Source organism: Octopus sinensis, linkage group LG1 (assembly GCF_006345805.1).
Source record: "Octopus sinensis linkage group LG1, ASM634580v1, whole genome shotgun sequence".
In the NCBI taxonomy this organism is placed as follows: Eukaryota; Metazoa; Mollusca; class Cephalopoda; order Octopoda; family Octopodidae; genus Octopus; species Octopus sinensis.
The window spans coordinates 73,305,971-73,330,970 of record NC_042997.1 but is presented as its reverse complement, the minus strand read 5'-3'; the positions used below and the strand labels follow the sequence as shown (position 1 = coordinate 73,330,970).

At 37.7% G+C, this 25,000-nt stretch overlaps 1 protein-coding gene across 2 annotated transcripts in view; it reads left to right on the top strand.

Annotated features, from left to right (window-relative positions):
* LOC115218801 (chloride channel protein A-like) overlaps positions 1-25,000 on the top strand; it is a 242,837-nt gene that overhangs the window by 103,384 nt on the left and 114,453 nt on the right. For both annotated transcript variants that reach the window (XM_036501937.1, XM_029788739.2), the window contains exon 7: positions 10,724-10,816. In XM_036501937.1, coding sequence (XP_036357830.1) covers positions 10,724-10,816 — 93 coding nt within the window. The remainder of the gene's footprint in view (positions 1-10,723; positions 10,817-25,000) is intronic.

Below are 25,000 nucleotides of genomic sequence, written 5' to 3'. Positions count from 1 at the left end.
TTTTGAAAAAGTAGACGTAAATTTTATGTTGGACTTAGAGAAATGGAAGAAGTCTATTAAACTATCCTGTAATCCTTCCCAGACATTAGTGAAAGTAACTGCTATGGGGGTACCCATGGAGCAACCCTTCATCTGGTGGTAAAATCTTTGTCTCAACTTCATTGTGTTACTTTCTTACACAACTCTCAATAATCTACAGAGAAATTTGATGGAACACTTTTGTTTGACCGCTTTTCGAAGGCATCCATGCATGTTTCTACCCTTTCATTGTGGTCAATATTGGGATATAAGGAAGAAACATCCATGGTTACCAAAGAAACAGTTCACGACACGGCCTCGGTGCTTAAAACAGCTGTTGATTTTAAACACAAAATCTAAAGTATTCGGAATATAGGAACTTGATCTTTTTGCGACGGGGAATATAAAGCCATCCAGCCATTCCGAAACTTTGGCCGGGCAACATTCATATCCGCTGCAAATTGAGCGCATTGGAAGAAATCTTTCGAACTTTTTGTGTATTTTAGGGAGTACATAAAATAGAGGTGTTCTTCTTTCTGACCGTAAAATCCTGGATTCGGCCTTATTAATGATATTGTTTTCCTCCATTTGCAGAATTATTTTGTCACTTTCCCCTTTGTATTTGGGGTTTGAAGCGACAGGTAATTCTTTATATGAAGTTTTGTCATATAAAGCTTCTTCACAAGATGAAATATACTCACTTTTGTCCATAATTACGATAGCGCCTCCTTTACCTGCCATTTTGATAACAATAGAATCGTCGGAATGCATAACGTTGGGAATTTGTAAGGTTCTTCCAGAACTTCCTTCCACTTGTTTTAAGGCTATTTAATGCTTGCCTGACAAGATTCAAGAAATTCCAGTAGGGCTTGTGAACGTCCATCCCGAACTTTATCTGGATAGCCATTGGGGTTCTTTTCAATCTTATTATGCCAGATTCGATCATCATCATGTATATTTTCAGTAAGCATTGGTTTTTTGACTCCTCATTAACAATTTTTCAAAAAAAAAGTGATAGCCCTTGGGCTAGTTTATTCTTGTCGAAATTCTTAGGGCTTGGGCAGAAACTCAGTCCAAGCTCCAGGACTGAGACATCGTCGGGCGAAAGTTTTAGTTTAGATAAATTTATGACCGACTTCTCTAGTGTGATGTTTTCTCTCGAGCAAATGGTTTTCAGTCATTAGATTCCTGACACCTTTTTGGGCTTTGCTCGAAATCTTCACTTAAAACATTGGGTATAATATTTGTTCTGAATGTTCATGTGAGAAGTTATAAATTTTAGTCGTCTTTCTAGGGGTAATCCATTCCTGGGTGGGTGATGGAAAGTGAGTGACTTCTGTGGTTTTTGTAGGCATTTGAAAAACTTTTACTTTCAGAAAAGGAACAAATTTATTGTTTTCGAGGCAAAATCTTAAATGTGCTCGCATTTTTGACTGATCAAATAAAAACTTCTCTGGAGCGTTTCCAATGACAAATTCAAATGCATACACCAGGGCAAAAAGGGCACAATCATATGCGCCAACTCGGGGATTAATTATATGAACTTGTTGAATTGTAGCAATAATGTTTGTTTGTGGTGAATACGTTGTTATTTGTGCTATTAGTTCCTGCGAAACTGGTAATTTCAAACTGTCATAAATATAAGCATCTCCGAAAAAATTGCTTGGCAAAGCAAAATGATTGTTCCTGGTGTGGTGAATGAACAGTGTGTGGTAGGATTGTCTGTTAGAAATTCCATGTGTGAAAAAGTGGTTGGTTGTATTGGAATTTCTGGATTCCGCTATGATTTTCAACCCGGCATCAATAAGTTTATCACATAACATTTGTCCCGAAAGTAAAAACGAGTTCTCCTCATATTTCAAAGCAAACTTTCTCAACCAAAATGTTCCCTTGACCAGTGGCTTAGGGGAATGGGAAATCAGCTTTTTTTTTGTCTTCAGGTTCGAAAAGTTCAAACTTTTCAAGGACATTCGAAATCTCCTTAATGTCTGCACCAAGCAATATTAATTTAGAACGATAGTGTTCAATAATAGCTTCCGTCATGTAAAATGAATTGTTCTCAACAATTAATTTAAACTTTTGAAGCAATGAATCGTCAGGCTTTGATGCACATAGTGGTATATTTGATGTAAGACCGTCCGGTATAACTTTTTCTTGCTTCCATGTTTCTAGAAATGATAAATGGCTCTTGATTTAGCACGAGAACAATTAAGTTTTTTTCACTGATAGAAATGTCGATTTCTCAATTTCTGATTCATATTTGAATGGTACAGAATCCATTGGCCCATGATTAGGTTCAACGCTGGGGTCTAGCGAAACTAGCAGGGCTGACAATCCAACTGTCAGAAGGAATAAAATGCAAAAGCTATAATTTACATTACGATTTTCCTTAGACACCCGGCTGCTTTGGTAACTTCCAGAATTTCATATATATGATCCAATTCTTATTCTGTGTACCATAAAAACAAACATCTTAATCTACTTGATTTTGATATTTTAAAAAGGATTGACGTAACTCTTCACAAAGGTAAACAGTCAAGACGAAGAGCGCGATTCGATTGAAATAGATATTTTATTGGTTGAACGATATTTCAACAGTAAGTTTGTCTTTGTCGACTTCAAAATAAGAAGTGATAAAAATTTTAAATTATGGAAATTCAAATGTAAAATTATGAACGAGAGCAACCAGCGTCCACACATTGATGGAATGACATCATTAGTTTTAAGTTTCAATTTTATAACAGACGAAAAGAAAAAGACAGAAAAAAAGAGGAAAGAAAAATAATATTTAATCAAACAGTTTTGTATAAATTTGATGATATTCTCCTGTTATTTTATTCATTCCTCTAGGGCGTGATGTTAATAACTCGCAAACATATTTCTCCTTGTGCATTCTGAGAAGTGAAAATGAAGTAGACTCAGAATATCTTTTGAGAATATGCCCTTTTAAGTCTTTTTCAAAACTGCAGCCGTTTGAAATGAAATGTTCGGCAAGTTCTGTCGAACTACTGTTATTGTGCCTGACGTCGAATCTGTGGCTATTAAACCTTTTGTTTCATCGTCCTGTTGTATAACCAACATAGATGAAGTTGTGTTTCGTGCATTCTGCCACGTACACCAGAAAGCGCTACATATCCCACCTTCTGTATAAATCTATGCCAAAAACTACGGCTTTAAGTCCAACATAGAATTTACGTCTAGTTTTTCAAAAACTATCGTTGAATTTTTGGACACAAAAGTTAAGTTTTCTGGAGGCAGAATAATGACTGAATTATTTTGCAAGCCCACACTTATCTCTACCGCCGTTCCGATCATCCACATCATATTATTCGGTTAGATCCGAAATCCCAATTGTTGTTGTTGTTAGTGGTGGTGATGGTGGTGGTTGATTGGTGGTGGTGGTGTCTGTAACAACAGTGAGGGAGGTTGCATGGAGTTTGATTAGACGGAGGTAGCGGTGTTGTATGGCGATATCTGTTACAGCAGCAGCATTATCAGTGTTGCTGGTGGCGGTGATGGTTGCAAGATTGTGTTAGCTTGGGTAAATTGTGTATGTGTACGAATGACAACAGCAACGGTGTGTGTGTGTATGTGTGTGTGTGTGTGTGTGTGTGTGGCTGCTTGACATTTGAAGATCCTGTAATTATTCTCAGATAATGAGTATTCTTTCACTTTTCGCTTTGGTTTAGCCTTTCTTCAATGTTGCTCACACTAAAGTTTTGCAACAACAGCAGGCCTCTAGGAAGTCGTCGCCATGCCAGAAGTATTAACCAAACACCTCTCTCTCTCTCTCTCTCTCTCTCTCTCTCTTTCTCTTCTCTTTCTCTCTCATTGTTCTTATCCCTCTGTCTTAAACATCAAACACATTTCATGATGTTATCCTACATATATACAAAGCTATAGCTAGAATATCTTTTGATCAACATAGGTCTACTGGGTCAGGGACTGGCCTGGGGCTAAACAACAATTTTTACGGTAATAATGATTTCAAATTTTGGCATAAGACCAGCAATTTCATAGGAGGAGCCTAAGTCAATGACATCAATCACACTGCTCAACTGGTACTTATTTTATTGACCCTGGAAGGCAACGTCAACCTCGGCAGAATTTGAACTCAGAACATAAAGATGTACGAAATGCTGCTAATCATTTCATTCAGGATGCTAACAATTCGGCCAAATTTATACAAAACTGCTTGATTAAATATTCTTCTTTTTCTCTTTTTCTTTCTTCTTTTGTTCTGTCTTTTTTCTGTCTTTTTCTTTTCGCCTGTTATAAAATTGAAACTTAAATTCTAATGATGTCATTCCATCAACGTGTGGACTCTTGTTGCTCTTTTTCATACTTTACATTTAAATTTCTATAATTTTCAATGTTTATCACTTCTTATTTTGAATTTGACAAAGACAGACTTACGTTGAAATATCGTTCAACCAATAAAATATCTATTACAATCGAATCACGCTCTTTGTTTTGAATATTATTTTTATTATTATTATCATTATTATTATTATTATTATTATTATTATTATTATTATTATTATTATTATTATTATTTCCGTCATCAAAGAAATCACATTTTACTTCAGCACTACAGAGTTAGTGAGGAAAAAAGATCGATTGGGATTGTATTTGTATTTGTTCTTTGTGCAATAGAATGAATGAAGGAACCTGCTAAATGTTGCTGGTTCTTTTTGGGGTTTTTTGTTGTTTTTTTTATATGATTTCTCAACTCAGGGAGTTGTCGATGTAATATTTGCTTTTGGAAAATTTCAAGATGATGTATGTCTTTCAATAATAATAGTCAAGACAAACACAATAATGACTGAGAGAGAAAGAAGAGAAAAGTGCTGATGTAATAGCAGAAGAAGATAGAAAGAGAGAGAATTTCAACCATAGTGCATTAACAAGTTTAAATCTAGTGGCGTTGATGTTATATCACACAAACCAAGCAGGCGACAACAACAACAAAATGAACTTCGTGAACGATGACAACAACAACGAAAAATATCAATGTGAAAAACAACAGACATCATTCCCTTCAACACTACCAGTACCACTTTTAACAATAGCAACAATGCGCACGCATTTATTTTTGATGGAGTGGTTTTCTGATGTTCGCCTTAAATAGAAATGGAAGGTCCAACGTAAGCAGCAATGACCATTGTGTTTTGTTTCAGTTCCATTTGATCAGATTAGAACGTCTGCATTTTGGTTTCTCATGTAAAGGACATATTCCACTCGTCATGCAGTCCCTCTGTTACTAGCATCCTCTGCATACTGCAAGTCGGATGAGTATACTGAGGCTACTGGTGCGTGGATACGCGCTCAGGCTTCATCTACAGAGATTGCTATACAGTGTGCATGTGTGATGGCCGTTCGCAAGGCACGTTTTCCTGTAGCTCATCTCCTTGAGAGATCTGTAATCCTGGGTCGACCAAAATTGGATAGCTAATGTCTATGTTTTGATTACGGTTAGGGTTATCACGAGGCAAGCATCGCTCTCTACCAGTCGGGCAATGGGCTCGGGGAATGATGCATATTAGCAATATGTACACTTATTCGAGTGACAGAGAATCGACTCTCATAAGGAAATCCTGGACGTTAATGGAAATGAACGCCCTAGTGATTCGAAGGTCTTCCTGAACCGGGACTACAGTGAACGCCATCCAGTAGACCCTAGTGCTGTAGAGGGTCACTATCGGTTTGAGATAAAATCTCTAGGCATTAAAATGGTTTGAGACGGGTCTGTCCGAGATGCGCGCAGACAATAAAAAAAGCTGTATGGTGGATGATGGACACACACTTTCGTCTGTAGTCAATCATTCGTTGAGCCTTTCATATTTGACGTGGAAGATGGCTATGAAAAGAGAGGTAGTGTCATCAATTGAATTTGTTGAAAAGTGGATGAAAATATAATCGAATCGTAGGAGTAGATGTGACCGTATAAACCGTCCAAGAACAATTCCAGACAGCATTTGTCCCTGGATAGGGAATGCCTTAATTGGTCCAAGGTACAGGTCCTCTTACTTCAGGAACATTGCCTCATCATCATCACCATCATCTTCGTTGACGTTGGAATTTTGTGTTGGTCCCGACTTCCCAACTTGACAAACAGGGTGGCCAGTGTTACCCAGAAATGAGCAGAGAGGGAGCTGACAGAATCGTTAGCTCACAGGACAAAATGCTAAGCGGTATTTTGTCTGTCTTTATACTCTGACTTTAAGTACCACCAGAGTCAATTTTGCTTTTCATCCACTTCAGAATCGGTAACATAGAAACCAGTTGAACACTGAGGTCAAGGTAATCGACATACTCCGCCCCCAAAAATGTCGGCCTTGTGCCAAAATTAAAAATCAATATATATGCATACATATAAATATATACAGTATAGACGCAGGAATGGCTGTGTAGTAAGTAGCTTGTTTACCCAGAATGCAACACTAGTTGGTCTGGACTGCTACAGTGAGCAGATGTGAGTTTCGGCTTCGCGAACAGAAAAAAAGAACAAAAAGAAAAATTGTCAATTATGGCTCGCTATAACGAGCAAAATACTGGGTTCTCATCACCGTAACGGTGAATTGAGAATTTTTTTGAAAATTCTTCTTGTGAATTCTAGTGGGCGTATCTCGCCAGAAAAATAAGAATAAGCCATTTGCATTACCTTGGATTACCTTGGAGTATTATACAAAGGATTCCCTGTCTGTGCTATTTGTGAGATTTTTCTTTTACTTTTCCCTTCTATTATTTCTTTCTTTCTAAATTTTGGTTAGTTCTTTTCATTACTTTAATTGCAGTTTCCTCCCGTACCCTTTATTTTGTTTTATCTTTATTCGGTTTAATTTTTTGGCAGACTGTCTTTTGAACTACTTTTGAACTGTTTTTTGACATGGCAGAGAAGGAACTTAAAAAGAAAAACTCTGTCTTAGAGTGGGAAATTAACCCGCCTAAGCAATGGTTAACAGATATGGAGGAGAAGACGATGGTACTTAGAACGTATTCTAAAGTTCTTAATTCCATCACCGTCTTTCCAAAACAAGTCATAAAAATGAACTTACAGAACATTTGTCCTCTGTAAAATATATATCCCGTGGTGTCAAACATGCAACCGTATGGTTGCTGTTTGACAACGGGGAAAAGGCTCGCCAGTTTGCGAGTCAGCCTTTAGAAGGCAAGGAAATCCTGTTTTTCCCGTCATATTGTGGAAGAAAATTAATACGAGCCTGGATTTGTGGGCTCCCCCCGGGCACCGAAGCAGATTGGATTGAAGATACCATCCGACGGGGACTGGGAGATGGCGAGCCTAGGCTCTTAAATGTAAGAGTATTTCCGGCGGTCGATTGGGAAGGGTCAAAAGCGATTTTGACCCTGTGGACCCCATCGGCCGCAACAGATCTGGTTTTTCCAGATTTCTTGAAAATGGCTGGCTGCAGGTATCCGGTGATACTTGAAGGACATCCCCCAAAGTGTCACTCGTGCCTGCAGCCAGGCCACATTAAAAGGAACTGCCCACAGGACGTTGGTAAGGTCCTGGAACAGTCACTATATGCCACCTCCCCTACCCGGTCAAAGGGAGAGGTGGATGTGGTCGAGAAGGCTTCAGCCTCCTCAACTCAAAAAGGATTAAAAAGGAAGAAGGCGGGCAACAATAGTTGCCCGCAGAAGGAACCTAAGGCTTCGGAAGGCGGGGTAGAGTCTCCGGACAAAACGGAAGAGCTCCACTCTCCTGAAACCAGGAAGAAAAGAAAAAAAAGAAGGAAGAAGAACGGGTCATCTCAGCGGGGAGATGATGTGCCGACTGCATGTCCCGAAGTTGTGCCACCCACGGTGGAAGAAACCACCCCGACCCTTAAAGATGATCAATTATCTTTTTCTATAAGGGCGGGGAGGTGGGAGAAATAGTAGAAGAACATAAAGAAACAGTAGATATGCCCTTCACACAGGATCCCGAATGGCCTCCGCAGATAGCTGTGGAGGTCATAAGGTTTTCCTTGTGGGAAAGGCTTAAAGGATTTGGGGAGGAGTGTCGCATATGGCCGGGTGGCCCTTACACGACTTACATGTCCTACATGAGTGAGGCATGGGAAATGGCGGGATACAGGAACTCAAGCGGCATTGAAGATAAGGATGAATATATCGATGGATATATCGAAGAGTACGAGGTGAAAGACCCTCGCTACAGGGTTTGAAACCTCATCTTATTGGATTATTTTGTAGTGGTTTATAACCTCAATTTTGTGCTTTCAGAAAAAAAAAGAAAACATGTTCAGTAAGAGGTTTTAGTGCCTCCCCCTTGTAAGAGATTCGAAACCTCATATTGATTTAAAAAAAAAAAGAAAACATATTTTCGAGAAAAATCCAATCGGCGGATTTCGTCTCTCATTTATTCATTATATTTCATTTTCATTCATTAATGTATTTGTCCAGCCCGCAAAGCTCTTTGTACTGTCTATATGACAAATTTATGAAATAAAGTAGCTTGTTTACCAACCACATGGTTCCGGGTTCAGTCCCACTGCGTCGCATCTTGGGCAAGTGTCTTCTACTATAGCCTCGGGCCGACCAAAGCCTTGTGAGTGGATTTGGTAGACGAAAACTGAAAGAAGCCCGTCGTATATATATATATATATATATATATATATATATACATATGTATAGATGTATGTATGTGTGTTTGTGTGTCTGTGTTTGTCCCCCTAGCATTGCTTGACAACCGATGCTGGTGTGTTTATGACCCCTTTACTTAGCGGTTCGGCAAAAGAGACCGATAGAATAAGTACTGGGCTTACAAAAGAATAAGTCCCGGGGTCGAGTTGCTCGATTAAAGGCGGTGCTCCAGCATGGCCGCAGTCAAATGACTGAAACAAGTAAAAGATAAAAGAAAGTATACTATATAAATAGTAACTGTGATAGCGAGTGGACCAGAGCCAACAGTGGGAAGGGTGATTGTAAACATGGTGTGCACGGAGGTCGAGTTGGTATGAGAAATACTAGTAATAAAGGCATAGGAAACAATGGAAATGAAGTAAACATTAATGCTAATGTTAAAACTAACGTGGAGGACAATATAGGTAGAAATGATAGTAAGAATGACAACAGCAACGGTGGTGATGGTGATGATCGCAGTAATAACAATCATGATGATAGTAATTGTAATGGTAATGATAATATTGATAATAACAACGCATGTAGTAACAATAGGTTGGACAGGGCCAGTTGTAACTGAATGCACTGAAGTAACCTGGACCACCGGACCGTACAGTTTCGAATTATTTGTGCTCATCCTCGAGCATAGCAGTAGTTCGCTCTAGCTCGCAATATATAGAAAAGAAGTGACAAACCAGTCACTGACCTTGGAATCAGCAAATTTACTTGTTAGAAATTCTCTATAGGAGATGAAATCAGTAATTACGAGGGGCGTTCAATAAGTAATGCCCCTGACCCACTTCCTATAGCAGTAGAGCAACGAAACTTGGCACAGTTATTAGTCTTTTTCTACATAGGAACCACCCAGAGTTACGCATTTCTATCATCGTTTGATGCAGCTCTGGAGACCGTTTTTGTAGAAGAACCCAGCTTGGTCCTCCAACCTCAACGTGACTTCAGAAATCAAGGCTGCATCATCTGGGAAACGCTTTCCTTTCAAAAACAACTTCATGGCTGGGAAGAGGTAAAAATCAGAGGGTGCAAGGTCAGGAAAATAGGGGGGATGGGGGAGGAGTTCATAGCCATACGCCTGTGCTTCTGATATGGCGACAAGCGAGTTGTGGACCGGAGCGTTGTCCTGCAGGAGGAGGATGCCTTTGCTGATCTTGCCCCGCCTCTTGATTTTGATAACTTCTCTTAATTTCCTCAAAAGTGAAGCATAATAGGCTCCTGTAATTGTGGTACCCTTTGCCAGGAAATCTATCATCACTACTCCGTCCTGGTCCCAGAAGACTGTGAGCATGACCTTGCCAGCGGAGGGCTGCACCCTTGCCTTCTTTGGAGGGGGTGAGTCATGGTGCTTCCACTGCATTGACTGGGCTTTGGTCTCTGGATCATCGTGATGGACCCATATATATATATACAGTGTATACTAAAACACATTAAGAGGCTTCCATCATAGGAATCCATTACGCTAGAAAGAACAATGAAGGGAATGAAAAATAAAAAACATTTACCATCTAATTCCCGGCCCATGGTTTCTGACTTATTTTAGTAAATAAAAATTATTGTTTACCATGGCTAAGTCTTCATCAACGGGGACGCCTTAGATTACATATACAAGCAATGTAAATATATGTAAATATGCAAGCAACGAGGTCAATCCAGCATGTAACTTATTTATCCCTAATTAGTGGTTTGGACTTTAACTGTTCAGTGGATTTGAAAAAAATATAAATGTACAAGCAGTAACTGTTCTTTCTAGCGTAATGGATTCCTATGATGGAAGCCTCTTAATGTGTTTTAAAGTACACTGTATTTTATATGAATAATATATGGTATATTGACTAATGTTTTGTACGCTAGGCCACTGGTAGTAAAACTTTCTAAAATTTTTATTACCCTGATATTATTTATTTTATATATATATATATATATATATATATATATATATAACCATTCGAAGCATAATGATGACAATTAAATGTACGCTAATGGATATTGAAAACCAAGAGAAGTGTAAGACTTTTCCTTATATAAACCGTTTTTTGTCTTTCAGTGCACTCATTGGTGCTTGCCTCGGTCAGGTGCGATTCGAAAAGCTCAATGTAAATTTGGCTATTTTCCAAAGGCTTCGAAATTCTCAAGACAGGTAAGGCTTACCACATTTTGTTGTATTCCTCGTTATTATGTGTATGTGCACGTGTATGTATGTGTGCATCTTTGCATGTTTCTCCATACATACATGCATGCATACATATTCGTGTATATATATATATTATTTAAAGGTCACAAGACATATATTAAAGCACTACTAATAGTTTCATATGCTAAGAACTCAAACATATTCTTCAGGCGCAAACCACATATAATAATGAACTAAAGAAATTGAATGTTATAATACGTGGTTTACGCCCGAAGCATATGTTTGAGTTCTCAATGCCGCTTTTATACAAGTATTGTAACCTTTTAATAAATAATATTCATCTCTCACCAGATGGAGTACATTTTTTGTTGAATTTTATATCACGGAGCAGTACATTTTATATATATAATAATAATAATAATAATAATAATAATAATAATAATAATAATAATAATATGGGTAAATAATTTTTTCGATGGTTTTTCAGAGAACCAACAATTATTTACCGGTAGATTTCGGTATGTAAATATGACCTTTAGCGGCGGGAACTTCTGTGGAGTTCAGTATATATAGTATATAAGTAGAAGGGCTGGCAACAGGTTGCTTTGCCGCATACCGAAAGAATTAGAAATAGCAGTCAGAGACTGTTTATTTCCATTTTCTACAAGTGGGGCTCCATATACGACATAACCCTGCAATACACATATGCAAAATAGGAGGAATAAATAAATAAATAATTAAATATATATATATATATATATATATATATATTATATATATATATATATATATATATATATATATATATATATATATGTGTGTGTGTGTGTTGTGTGTGTGTGTGTGATACAAATAAGAAAATGGAGAAACAAATTTGGTTTGTTCATTAACTTACATATATTATAATGTTGGATTATTTATTCATTTTACAAATGAGAACATCAAAAGCATGAAAAAATATATAAATCAATAGATAAGATAATAATACAAATACAGATTTTAAAAGTCATAGTATAAATTAATGAAATCCTAAAAATTACTTCTTACAGTTGTTTCAGCCTATGGTGAAAAGTAAATCTAATTTTCATTGCCTATAGATGTCAACATACTAATGTTGTAGGCATTTAAAAGATATAATACTTATATATTTAAAAAAAACCATAGGCGTGGTCAGAGTTTATAATTAACTTTTAAAAAATATTAATAACAATATTAATATACTAAACAAGATACACGTATTACTTAATATATAAAAAAATTAAACAAATATCCAAATATACATATATACATATATATATATATATATATATATATATATACGTAAGCAAAGCGTATATACTATTCTCATGCGTAAAATACATTAATAAACACAAACAATATATTACAGTGGATATACCATACGTCATATACATATATAAATACATTAGAACATATATACACTTCTATGCTTATCAGTAACAACAATATTATTGTATTAACAATAATCTTCAATAGATCTTACATACTATAATAATGTCTACTAACATATCAAAAATTCACGATACAAGATTCAATATATATATATTCATACATATACATATATATATATATATATATATATATATATAATATATATATATATATATATATATATATATATATATATGCATGCAAAATTACATGCGTATAAGCATATAAACCAGGCAATCAGAATATAGTTATCATTTTATACATCCACGTAAAGCGAACATATCTCTTTACTCTCTTTTTACTCTTTTACTTGTTTCAGTCATTTGACTGCGACCATGCTGGAGCCCCGCCTTTAATCGAGCAACTCGACCCCGGGACTTATTCTTTGTAAGCCCAGTACTTATTCTATCGGTCTCTTTTGCCGAACCGGTTGTCAAGCAATGCTAGAGGGACAAACACAGACACGCAAACACACACACATACACATACATATATATACATACATATATACGACGGGCTTCTTTCAGTTTCCGTCTACCATATCCACACACACAAGCTTTGGTCGGCCCGAGGCTATAGTAGAAGACACTTGCCCAAGGTGCGACGCAGTGAGACTGAATCCGGAACCATGTGGTTAGTAAACAAGCTACTTACCACACAGCCACTCCTGCGCATATACATACATATGTATGTATGTATGCATGTATGTATGTATGTATGTATGTATGTATGTATGTATGTATGTATGTATGTATGTATGTATGTATGTATGTATGTATCTATCTATCTATCTATATCTATATCTATATATATGCATGAAAGACCTCGTATGAAGAACCTGATCAAAAATACATCACACGAAAATCTGACATTGCTTGAGGTAGATACAGATAGTTTCCTTCAACGTTTCCTCACCCAGGATGGGTTTGGGTTTCCATCATTTTGAGCCATAGACACAGAGACTACTAATGCAATGGAAACCTGTCCCCTTATCTACCCCCAACGACGGCCAATCTTTTTTAATGTGCAGGGAAGGTAATGGCCTCAGTCTTTTGAGAAGCAAGAGACATTGTGTTTATTGACTATTTTCGGAAAGGACAGATCATCAATGAATATACATATATATAGATGTGTGTGTGTTTGCGTATATGTAAATATACAGTATACACATATATATGTATGTGTGTGTGTGTGTGTGTGTGTGTGTGTGTGTGTGTGTGTGTGTGTGTGTGTGTGTTTGTGCGCGTGTGTACGTACATATATATGTATATATATTAGTTACTATGAAGATATTTAAACCTCTTATAGGGATAGTCTTATCCCAGTTACACTGGTTAAATATATTTTGAAGAGATATTTCTTCAATAAATATACTATTGAAATGTCAAATATCATTATTAAGAAACTGGAGAGATTTAATGGATATAAATTAATTTATTAATTAACATTGCACCCAGTGATCAGTATTTAAACCGGAGTTTTAATGATACTAACTTAATCTTTGATTTGTGTTTCTCCTGAGATGACAAGGGAAGCATTTTTGCAATGAATTCCTTGAACGGGAATCTGAATACTCAGAATACACTGAATTCATGAAACCTGAATTCAGTGATTAAGTTTCATAATAAATATTGGGTTAGAAAAGATTCCTATAATTCCTTTGAGATAACTATGGAATATGCTGATTCCACTCAAGTAACGGATCCAGTAGGTATATACATTCTATATAACTTAAATAATGACTTCCCTGAAATTACGGGCGGATTATATAGGAATGATGCGCTGTTTCTAATTGCAGCTATATAAGAAAATCTTTTATAAATTCTTTAAAAATTGTGGTTTATCAAATTCTATTGAATAAGAAAATAACTTGGTCGATTTTTTAGATGTTAACTTTAATCTTGCAGCTGGTAGATATTAGCTGTATCATAAGTCCAATATGAATTTAAGATATATTAATAAACTAGGTAATCATGCAAAATCAATAACAAACACATTAATTAAAAGTATAGAAAAGAGACTCACTTACCTTTCGTATAATGAAGGGATCTATAAAAATGCTAATTACTATAATAAAGTACTTGAAAAAGCAGGATATAAGCATAAGATAAAATATTATGAACCCAATGGAGAGGATAAAATAAATAGTAAACCTAATATAATGTATGAGGAATTGGCCGAAACTACAGATGATAATGAGATAAACAATGATAATATGGATACGAAAATAGAAAATGATTATATAAACCCTATAATAATCAAAATTTTAAAAATACGAATGGATGGAAGCACTCCGTCGGTTACGACGATGAGGGTTCCGGCTGATCCGAATCAACGGAACAGCCTGCTCGTGGAATTAACGTGTAAGTGGCTGAGCACTGCACCCTTAACGTAGTTCTCGGGGATATTCAGCGTGACACAGAGAGTGACAAGGCCGGCTCCTTGAAATACAGGTACAACAGAAACAGGATAAAGAGTAAGTTGTGGTGAAAGAGTACAGCAGGGATCACCACCATCCCCTGCCAGAGCCTCGTGGAGCTTTTAGGTGTTTTCGCTCAATAAACACCCACAACGCCTGGTCTGGGAATCGAAACCGCGATCCTATGACCGCGAGTTCGCTGCCCTAACCACTGGGCCATTGCGCCTCCACTAAGAAAATATGAATAATAATCATAAGACTGTAGAAATAAATACTAAATTTGATTACAATCTTACAGAACCTAATACTAAATATATTAATAATAAATACGTAAGTAAAAATCTAGTAAAACGGAAATTAACTAGATTAATAACATGTATGATAATATCTATAATCGTAAATATATAAATAGAAATAAAAACGATATGCTACTTACTTAAATTCTGATAAATCTAATATAGATTATAGTTGTCTAAATAAAACCAATGCTTTGTGGTTAATTATCCCCTTTGCAAATCAAATCAAAAGCAACATTATAAAATCCTTTTATGGATTAATTCATAAACATTTGAATAAAGATAATAAGTATAACGAAATAATGAATTCAAAAATATAACGGTTAGTTATTGCTTATAGAAGAACCTTTTTAGAATTATATTCTCAATAAAAAATAAAAGATTAGATAGTTTTTTATAACAATCAAAATTTAAGTAATAAGGATGTTAATGTATTTTCTAATAATAGGAAGGAAACAACCCATATTGACTCCTTTTCTAACCTAAGTAGTATGAATAATAAAAATTAAAATAATAGAAATTGTAAACGTAAGAGTTATAGAAATAGTGATGTAAATAAAATTGTGATTGTATGATTAAGGAAGTTGTAAACTTAATAATAACTGTAAAAAAATAATCTAGTATATAGGTGCATGGTTGAATTTGAAGGGAAAAGAACACCATTATATAGGTTCAATCGAAACACAGTTTAAACGTTGAATTGCGAACTATGAGACTTATTTTAAGAACAGACATAAAATTAATAATCAATAAAATTAATCATAAAACTAATAATCAACACAAACACACATCTGCTATCTGTGACATATACACACACAGTCTTCACGTTCTCTAAGAAAAAAAACCTCGACTTTTTAACAAAATATTTTAATCGTTTACAAATATTTTAAACTGAATGTATTTTCAGAAATGCAACTTGTTTGTACAGTAAGTATTTATATTTTGTACAGTAAGTATTTATATTTTAGCTCTTTAAACAGACTATATTTTTATGTTTTTTAAAATTATTTTCAAGTCGATAATTTCCATAAACAACTTTTATCGTATAACTTTTGTTTTAAATTGAAAGATATATGTACGTATATATGAAATAGACATGTCTGTGTGAAAGAGAGAGAGAGAGAGAGAGAGAGAGAAAGAATGAATGAGGAAGTGAGAAAGAGGAAGAGAGAGAGAGAGAGGAAGACAGAAAGAGGAAGAGAAAGAGGGAGAAAGAGAGAGAGAAAAAGAGAGAGTGAGTGAAGGGGTGAGTTGTCATATATACATACATACATCTTTTTTGTATGTACGTGTGCCTTTGTGTGTATGTGTGTGTGTGTGAAAGAGAGAGAGAGAGAACGTGAGTGAATGAATATGTGTGTTCTCATGCATGTGTAAGTGGCACTCTCTCTCACACACACATGCACACACACGTCCATTTCATTTACAAGTTCATGCATCTTTCATTTTCACCTCTCTTTCACTTTAAAACAAAAGTATATAAATAAAAAATTTTCCCGGCAATTAACAAACAAAACCAGCTGATCCGGATGACAGTTCTGATAGACAAAGTGATAGTTCTGAGAGTTAAAGCGAAAGTTCGCCCCAAGAGAATACCATTACAAAAACTTTTTCAAGTGCATTCAACGTATCTCGGCTCAATTATTTGGCTGCTATTTCTAGCACACCCTGCTACCACGTAACAGCTATTTGCAATAAAAGATGTGAAATACCGTTTACGTGGTAGCAGGGTTTTCAAGAAATAGCAGCCAGATCTTTCTTTTTCCGGGGAAAAGAGCCATTTACGCGTGATTTCGATATCGCATTTGTTGAAAGCATGCGAAATAACCTGGAAAAGAAAAAATACCCATGAAACAAAACTCTGTTGCTGGGAAACTCAGATTTTCCAGGTGACAAAAGAAGTCATGCGTAGTGTAGTATATATATAATACGCTATGTGTCATCAATATATGTATTTGTGTTTACATCTGTTCCACTGTTAAGGACAGACATAGGTATTAAGTCGATTACATCGACCCCAGTGCGTAACTGGTACTTAATTTATCGACCCCGAAAGGATGAAAGGCAAAATCGACCTCGGCGGAATTTGAACTCAACGTAACGCAGACGAAATACCGCTAAGCATTTCGCCCGGCGTGCTAACGTTTCTGCCAGCTCGCCGCCAACTCCATAATACCTTTTATATGTTACCTTTTATATTTTACTTATTGAGAGGCGTCAGGTATTCAACATTAGCCTATTTATATGGCATATCTGTATTTATTTATTTATTGAATCAAAACAAGAGAAAAAACTGAAAGTGGCTGTGTGGTAAGTAGCTTGCTTACCAACCACATGGTTCCGGGTTCAGTCCCACTGCGTGTCACCTTGGGTAGGTGTCTACTATAGCCTCTGGCCGACCAAAGCCTTGTGAGTGGATTTGGTAGACGGGAATTGAAAGAAGTCCGTTGTATATATGTATATATGTATATGTTTGTGTGTCCGTGTTTGTTCCCTCAACATCGCTTGACATCCGATGCTGATGTGTTTACGTTTCCGTAACTTAGCGGTTCGGCAAAAGAGACCGATAGAATAAGTACTAGGCTTACAAAGAATAAGTTCTGAGGTCGAGTTGCTCGAATAAAGGCGGTGCTCCAGCATGGCCACAGTTAAATAACTGACACAAGTAAAGAGTAACTTGATGTTACAGATTGAAAATTCAAAAAACCAAGTTGCAGATTTGCTCAAAACCTAGTTTGAGCGACACAGAAAAAACTGGAACATCTTTAAACACCTTATTTTCCCCACACATTTGAATTAACATTCCCACAAAATTTAGAGAATTTGAATTCAAGTCCCCTTAATTCAGTATATTTGAATTCACATTCCAGGAATTGAAAGTGTTCAAATAAAGGTCACATGGATGCAATGCATTGGCATTCAGGTTCCATGAATTCAGTGTATTCTGAGTATTCTCTGTTAATCACCAGCTACTGGTGAAAACTCACCCCACTCGCAAATACTACTCGGAGACAGACTGTGTCGTTAGCCAGTCCCGTATAGGACGCCACACTTGGTTGACATTTATATATATATATATATATATATATATACTTTAAAGCAGCAGAAAATTCAACAAAACCTGTTACTCTGAGTTTCCCATTGCCGTTCATCGCGGTATATATATATATATATATATATATATATATATATATATATATATATATATATATATATATATATATATATATATATACACATACATATATATTTGGCGCAGGAATGGCTGTGTGCTTGGTAGCTTGCTTTATTTCATTACATTTGCCATAAGGGCATAATACAGATGAAGCTTGATGATGATGGAATGAAAAAGAGATGGTTGGTCGGGGAAGCAGCCAACGCCCGCCGATTATTACTTCCCGATAACATTGTTCTTTAAAAAAAACACAAATGAGGTGTTTAACCTCTTACAATGATTACAAATTGAGTCGTTGAGCCTCTTATCAATCAAAAAAGTTCAGAAAATATTCAACTTTAGGCGCTAAGCCTCTTACCAATCTTCAAGTTCTAATCGGGGCGCTAAGACCTCTTACTCTGCCTCCCCTTCAGGCAATCCTGAAGTTGCAAGCCTGGGTCCCAAAAGTGATAATTATATTCTTCCTTAGTAAAGGAATCCATCACCCTATGGAAATAATTTTCCTCTATGACCTCCGCATCCACCAGCAGTGGCCAATCCAAGTTATCAATGCAGGTTAGGACCGCCTATTCCCGACCTTCAAAATTCCTCTCAAAGTTCTCTACAGCCCCTCCCTTAAGAAAAGAGATAACAAATTCCTAATTTATTACACTGGAAGGGGTCACTGTTTCATCCGTCGGTGGCACAATTCCCACCGACGAGGTTTCGGGACATGCAGGCAGTGTACTGCAATCCGCCGACACTGTCCTATTCATTTTCTTTTTTTTCTCTTTGATACGGGAGTGGGTGGTTCCTTCGCTTTAACTGGAGGATCACCCTTCCCTCCCGCAGCTTTAGGGTCCTTCGGTGAGCAATCATTATTGCCCACCTTCTTCCTTTTCCCCTTTTTTCCGGGGAGGTCTCTACCTCCTCGACTATCTCCATCTCTCCCTCCGGAGGAGGAGCGGCGGCTCTTCCACAACCAACTATTCTAGGACCATACTCTGGTCTTGGGAACAGTTCTTTTTGATGTGGCCAGGTTCCAGGTACAGGTGACACTTGGTGGGGGCGTCCCTCAAGGATCACCGGGTACCTGCAACTGACCATTTTCAAAAGAATTCTGGAAAAACCAAATTCTTTGCTGATTGGGTCCACAGGGTCAAAACAGCTTTTGACCCAACCCAATCAGTTGCCGGCAAAATTTTAACATTAACCAGCTTGGATCCGCTGCCACCCAGCCCCCGGCGGATAGTGTCCTCTACCCACTCGGTTTCTATCCCGGGTGGCACCCAAAGACCCAAGCTCTTGTCAACTTCTTCCCACCATACGTGGGAAGAAAAAAAATCTCTTTGCCCTCTAAGGGCTGGCTTGCAAATTTTCGAGCTTCCTCAGGGGTGTCAAATAGCAACCACCTGGAGATGAATTTAATAGTTGGCAAATACTCTGGCAACTCTTTTTTAATTTGAGTCCTTTGAAAGAGGGCGATGGTGTTGAGCGACTTAGAGTACCACCGTCCTCTCTTCAAAGTCTTTCATCCACTGTTTGGGTGGGACAATCTCCCACTCCAACGTAGTGTTGTTTGTCTTTTTTGCCATTTTGGGGGGAAAACGTTCACAAAAACAAAATTTCACAGAGTTAAAAAAAAATGTAGGAAGGAAGGATGAAGACAAGAAGCAGTTCCAAAACACAGCAAATTATTCTGGCTGTCCTGGTACTCACGGCCAACTCGGTAATCCTCTTGGTAAGGACACAAAACAGTCACACAAAAAATAGTAAAAAATAAGCACAATTATAGGCGGAGGGATACGCCCCCCCAAACATACTTCTCGGCCCTGAGACTTTAAACCCAACTACAGGCAGATAAATGTGTGGAACTCAGTGGAGATTTATTGTTCGACAAAAATATATAAACACGAGCAACAAGCCCCCACTGAATACCAAAATAACAAATGTCTTGCCTGGTAGTTGTGCTAAACTTGTTCAACAATTCACGACGTTGGTGTACAGCGACGTGACTCCTAGCAGTGCAAAGTAAACACTGAGCAACGCATGCCAAGCGTTGGTAAGTTGCTTGCTTACCAACTACATGGATTCAGGTTCAGTCTCACTGCGTAGCACTTTGGGCAAGTGTCATCTAGGACTTACTCTTTGGAAGCCTAGCACTTATTCTATCGGTCTCTTTTGTCGATTTTTTCGCCCAAAGGCGGTGCTCCAGCATGGCCGCAGTCAAATATATATATATATATATATATATATGTATGTATGTATGTATGTATGTATGTATGTATGTATGTATGAATATATTTTTACAATGGTGGCCTAAATTATGAGATCATGACTGTATTACGCAGTAGCTGATCTATGTTATTGATTGCGGTAGCAATTCGGACAGATCTTCTTGGAGACGCGGTCAATAAGCCGCGAAACTGTCCGTCAAGAAAGGCCACACTGATATCGTAGCATAAAGAGAATGTGGATATATGTAATAATTTATTTTTCACTTCTGATTGATGGGATGCTGTATGTATCCGTATATCTATATATATATTAGTATACATGTACATGTATGTACATATATAAGTATATGTATGTGCATGTAGAGAGTAAATGACAGTGAGAGAGTTGTTGATATTAATATTCTTTTGAACACACATTGTCATTAGGAATATATTTTTCCAACAGTGCGATATAATACATCTATTCAAAAGCAATGCGTTTATTTCTTCTTCAATACATGTGCGTATTTATGATACAATGAGATTGTTCTACGTGGTTAAATATTCAGGATGAAAAACGATTTTTTAAACAGTGGAAATTGAATAAAGCTTTTTTACAAACCTATCGGCACACAAAGAGATTCAGAAACTGCAAATATAAGCTTCCATCCAATTATTTCTTTGTATATGCATATATGCCTAAATCAATGTACACCGTTGTACGTGGTTTCTAATACCAAGACAATACTACAAAAAATTAGCTGTACCTTGGGCAAAGTCACCTTCAGGTGTAGAAAAACGAATAGTATCTTGCATATTACCGGTTTTCTGCTTGTTAAATTGCTAATATAACACAGCTATTTACTAATACTTGGTAGAACCACTCACACTGCAACCTGTAAAAGAATAAAAAAAGTTAATACAAATTCACACGATATCAGTCCGCGCGCACAGGAGTGTGTGCGCGTGTGAATGTGTGTGTGTGTGTGTGTGTGTGTGCGCGCAACGAACCTGCACCGCTATTTTGTCATCGGTTTCAACCAAGACAACCGCCGCTATCCCGGCCACATCTATCTCCTGTTGAATTCCTTCTACAATTACCCGAGACGCTCTCTGTCCCATTTACGCGGGTAGAAGTACTAGCTCTTCATTCCTTAGAGGGGTTGCCGCATAGTTTTTCGCCGTATTTTCGTTTTTATATCTGATTTCGACTTCTCCAAATTTAGCCCCTCTGCCAAGGTATGTTATTTCTTGCCAGACTGGCCTCAGCACTTTCTCTATTTGCTCTGTTGCCATGTGGTCAATTTTATCTTTCTTAACCGAGTAGGTCTTGTACATCACCGTTCTTGTTTGTATTATTTTTGTTGTTTCATGCTGGGTGGGGTTACTTGCGCATTGTAACCGTCCCGACTTAATAATTTCTTGAATTTGTGCAATTATATTTCAACATTGTCATCCGATTCTCGGGCGACGTCCGCGAACGCCCTCTTTCTTCCTTCCAATTCCTCGCCCATATCATCAATAACCCTTAATAGTTCATCCTCAGATGTTGACAACTCAGACCCGCCAAGGTCTGAGTAAAACAAATTTCTTTTGTTAGCCATTGCCAACTCTCAATGAGAGAAAGCACGAACAATTGCAAAGCAGCACACAACAATTAAAATTTCACAAAACCAATTCAACAGACAAAAAATACCAAGAACTCGCACGAACTGGTTAGACTTTGGGATCTGTTTTTCGTCTTATTACCCATAAAGAGCCATCATATAGGGAACAACACAACATGACCGGGGTCACATACAAACGGATGATATAATAAAATTTTACGAGTATAATGAAATCGAATGAGTAACAATTCAATAAATTACAAACAGTAAATTACAAACAATAATTTACAAGATGAGGTGTTCGAAACAGGTATGCTCCGACCCCGCGAACCCTGTCTTTAACACCGACCTACTGTTAGTCACACTAGCGTGATCACGCAGGACCTTTCACTCCCAACATGCGTGCTACACGCGTCCATTGTTTTTTAAACTCACTCTCTGACAAGCACCTCCTTTCCAGCCCCACCTTCCTTTTCAAATAAAAAGTGAACATTTTCATGAGGGCGAGGCCAGAGACGCCGGTGTTTGTCACGATACCTTTCATTCTCGACTTCCATATCACCTCTCTCGCAATTGCTACTACCACGAGAAAACAATTCCTTCATTCCTTCAGGAAATCCGGTGGGTTAATTTTTAAAATTGACTCAGCCGATAGCTGTACTCTTCTCCCATCTGGCAACAGGTGTTCTGCATAAACCCAGACTTGTGAAATACCCGGACACTGCACAATAGCATGCAGGACGGTTTCCACACTCCGCCCGCATCTTGGACATGTCGTCGGCCCGGGGTGGCCGTGTCACGTGAGTTTATCCCGAACGGGTAGGGCTTCTCGGTAATACTGCCAGGCCAAAGACTTTTGGAAATTATCTAGTGTCTTCGGCCCGAATGTTCTTCGATTATCATCTAATTATCATCGAGGCCCAAGGTCCTTCCCAGGGCATCATCATTTCCAGCTTCAACCAACCTACTATAAAAAGCTGCGGTGGTACCGAAACCGCTGGCATTGCCCGAGCTGCGGAAATGGAGAAGCGCCTTGCGGCACTCCGTATACCAGGTACTCAACTTCGATCTTCGGCGAAATCAGTCTTCTCTACCGCCAAAACTAGTAAAACTGGGAAACATCCGTCTAGTAAACAGAGACCACACTCGTTCACCATCCAGGTAGAGCCAGAGATGCCTCAATCTCAGCGCATGCTTGCGCATAGATAGCCAAGACATCCCTAACCCACTCTTTAACGGTTTTTGACAGCAGATAGAATGTCTTACAAGTGGAGCGGAGTTCTTCCATAAAATGCGAAATTTCTGCCTCTCCAACCTGTTTAACAACGAATCTGGGCAAGGCACGACGGAAAGACGGAACACGATATGATGGCCGATGCGATAAACACATTGGCCACCTCCTCCCTCCCTTTCAAGGATAGCCACCGCCAAGACCAGGTCCTGATTATGCTGGCCACTCTGCTCGAGACCTCAGCCCAGTTCTTTTCCATCTGGAGATCTGGGCCAACCCAGATTCCTAGCAACTTAATAGGGCCCTCCTTCCAGCGTCCTACGACGCTGTTCGAATTCATCGACTTGCCCCTCCAGTTGCCGAGTTGCAAGCCGACCGACTTTTCCTGGTTAACTTTTGCTTTTTCCAGCGTGTGTGTAAACGTGTATGCGGGTATATATACATATATATTTGGCGAAAGTGTGGGTGAGCATGTGTGTTTCAAGTGAGGGTGGATGAGTATATACTAACAGGCGCATGTGCGTGGGTGTGTTGGCGCACATGTGTAGGTATGGACATGCGAACTTACGCGAATACTATGAACATTTTTACTCCCTTACCTTTACTCTCTCTCGTCACTTACCGGTCATTCTAAAAGCTCTCTTGTCTTAATAACGGTCAATCACACAGTAATTTCCCTCTGTTTAACGGTCATTTTCATAGCATTTTTCGATGGCCGGGTAACTGAAGAGATGGCGGCGTGGGTTTCCGCCCCGACATTCGAAACTCGGAGTTTTATCATAGCTACCGAATAAATGCCACATATATTTACAGATAAATTCCTCTATTTACATAATATCGAGGTCTCTTTTATTCTTTTGTTGTCTTACCATTTCTATCAATATATATATATAAATATATATAATGTATACATACATATATGTATATATATATATATATATATATATATATATATATATATATATATATATATATATATATATCTACTAGCACTATGACCCGACGTTTTCGGGTCTAGTACTAGTCAAGCATATTAGTCTTTCATGAAAATCCCTCTCTCTCTTGTCATTCACTTGGTCTAACTCGTTAATTATTCCCTGCATTTCTCAAATCAAAAAAGCTTGCACGTTTGAAAACCAAAACACATGATAACGCATCATCGCAAAACACAAAAATGCGCAGAGTCATACAGACTGTCTGCAAGTCATACAGTCTGTCATACAGACTGTCATACAGACTGTCATACAGACTGTACGCGCATCCAACTGTCATGTGTAAAATTATCTCCGTCCAATCAAAAAACAGGTATTGAGGTGTGATACATAACAAAGGGAGGGAAATTCAGAGTTTTAAAGAGTTGTTTCCCTTGCTATGGTTTAATATCTTTAGATTAATATCTTTAGATTAAACAGCTGGATTAAGTGAGTTACGTCCCTTGTATTAAAGACTTTTGTTACCTGAAACATAAGGGGTCGGTTTATTGATTTTTTTAATGGCATCCAGGGGCAACTGGGAAATGAAAAGATCTTCACAACGACCCTTGGACGGTTTTCAAAGGCTTACAAAGAATAAGTCTTGGGGTCGATTTGCTCGACTAAAGGCGGTGCTCCAGTATGGCCACAGTCAAATGACTGAAACAAGTAAAAGAGTAATATATATATATATATATAATATATATATATATATATATATATATATATATACGCACACACACACACACACACATACATGCATATATGCCAGGAGTGGCTGAGTAGTTCCTGACATTAAGGGCATCGCCAAAGGCCTGACTGGAGGCCCAAATTTCCGTGTTCTTTT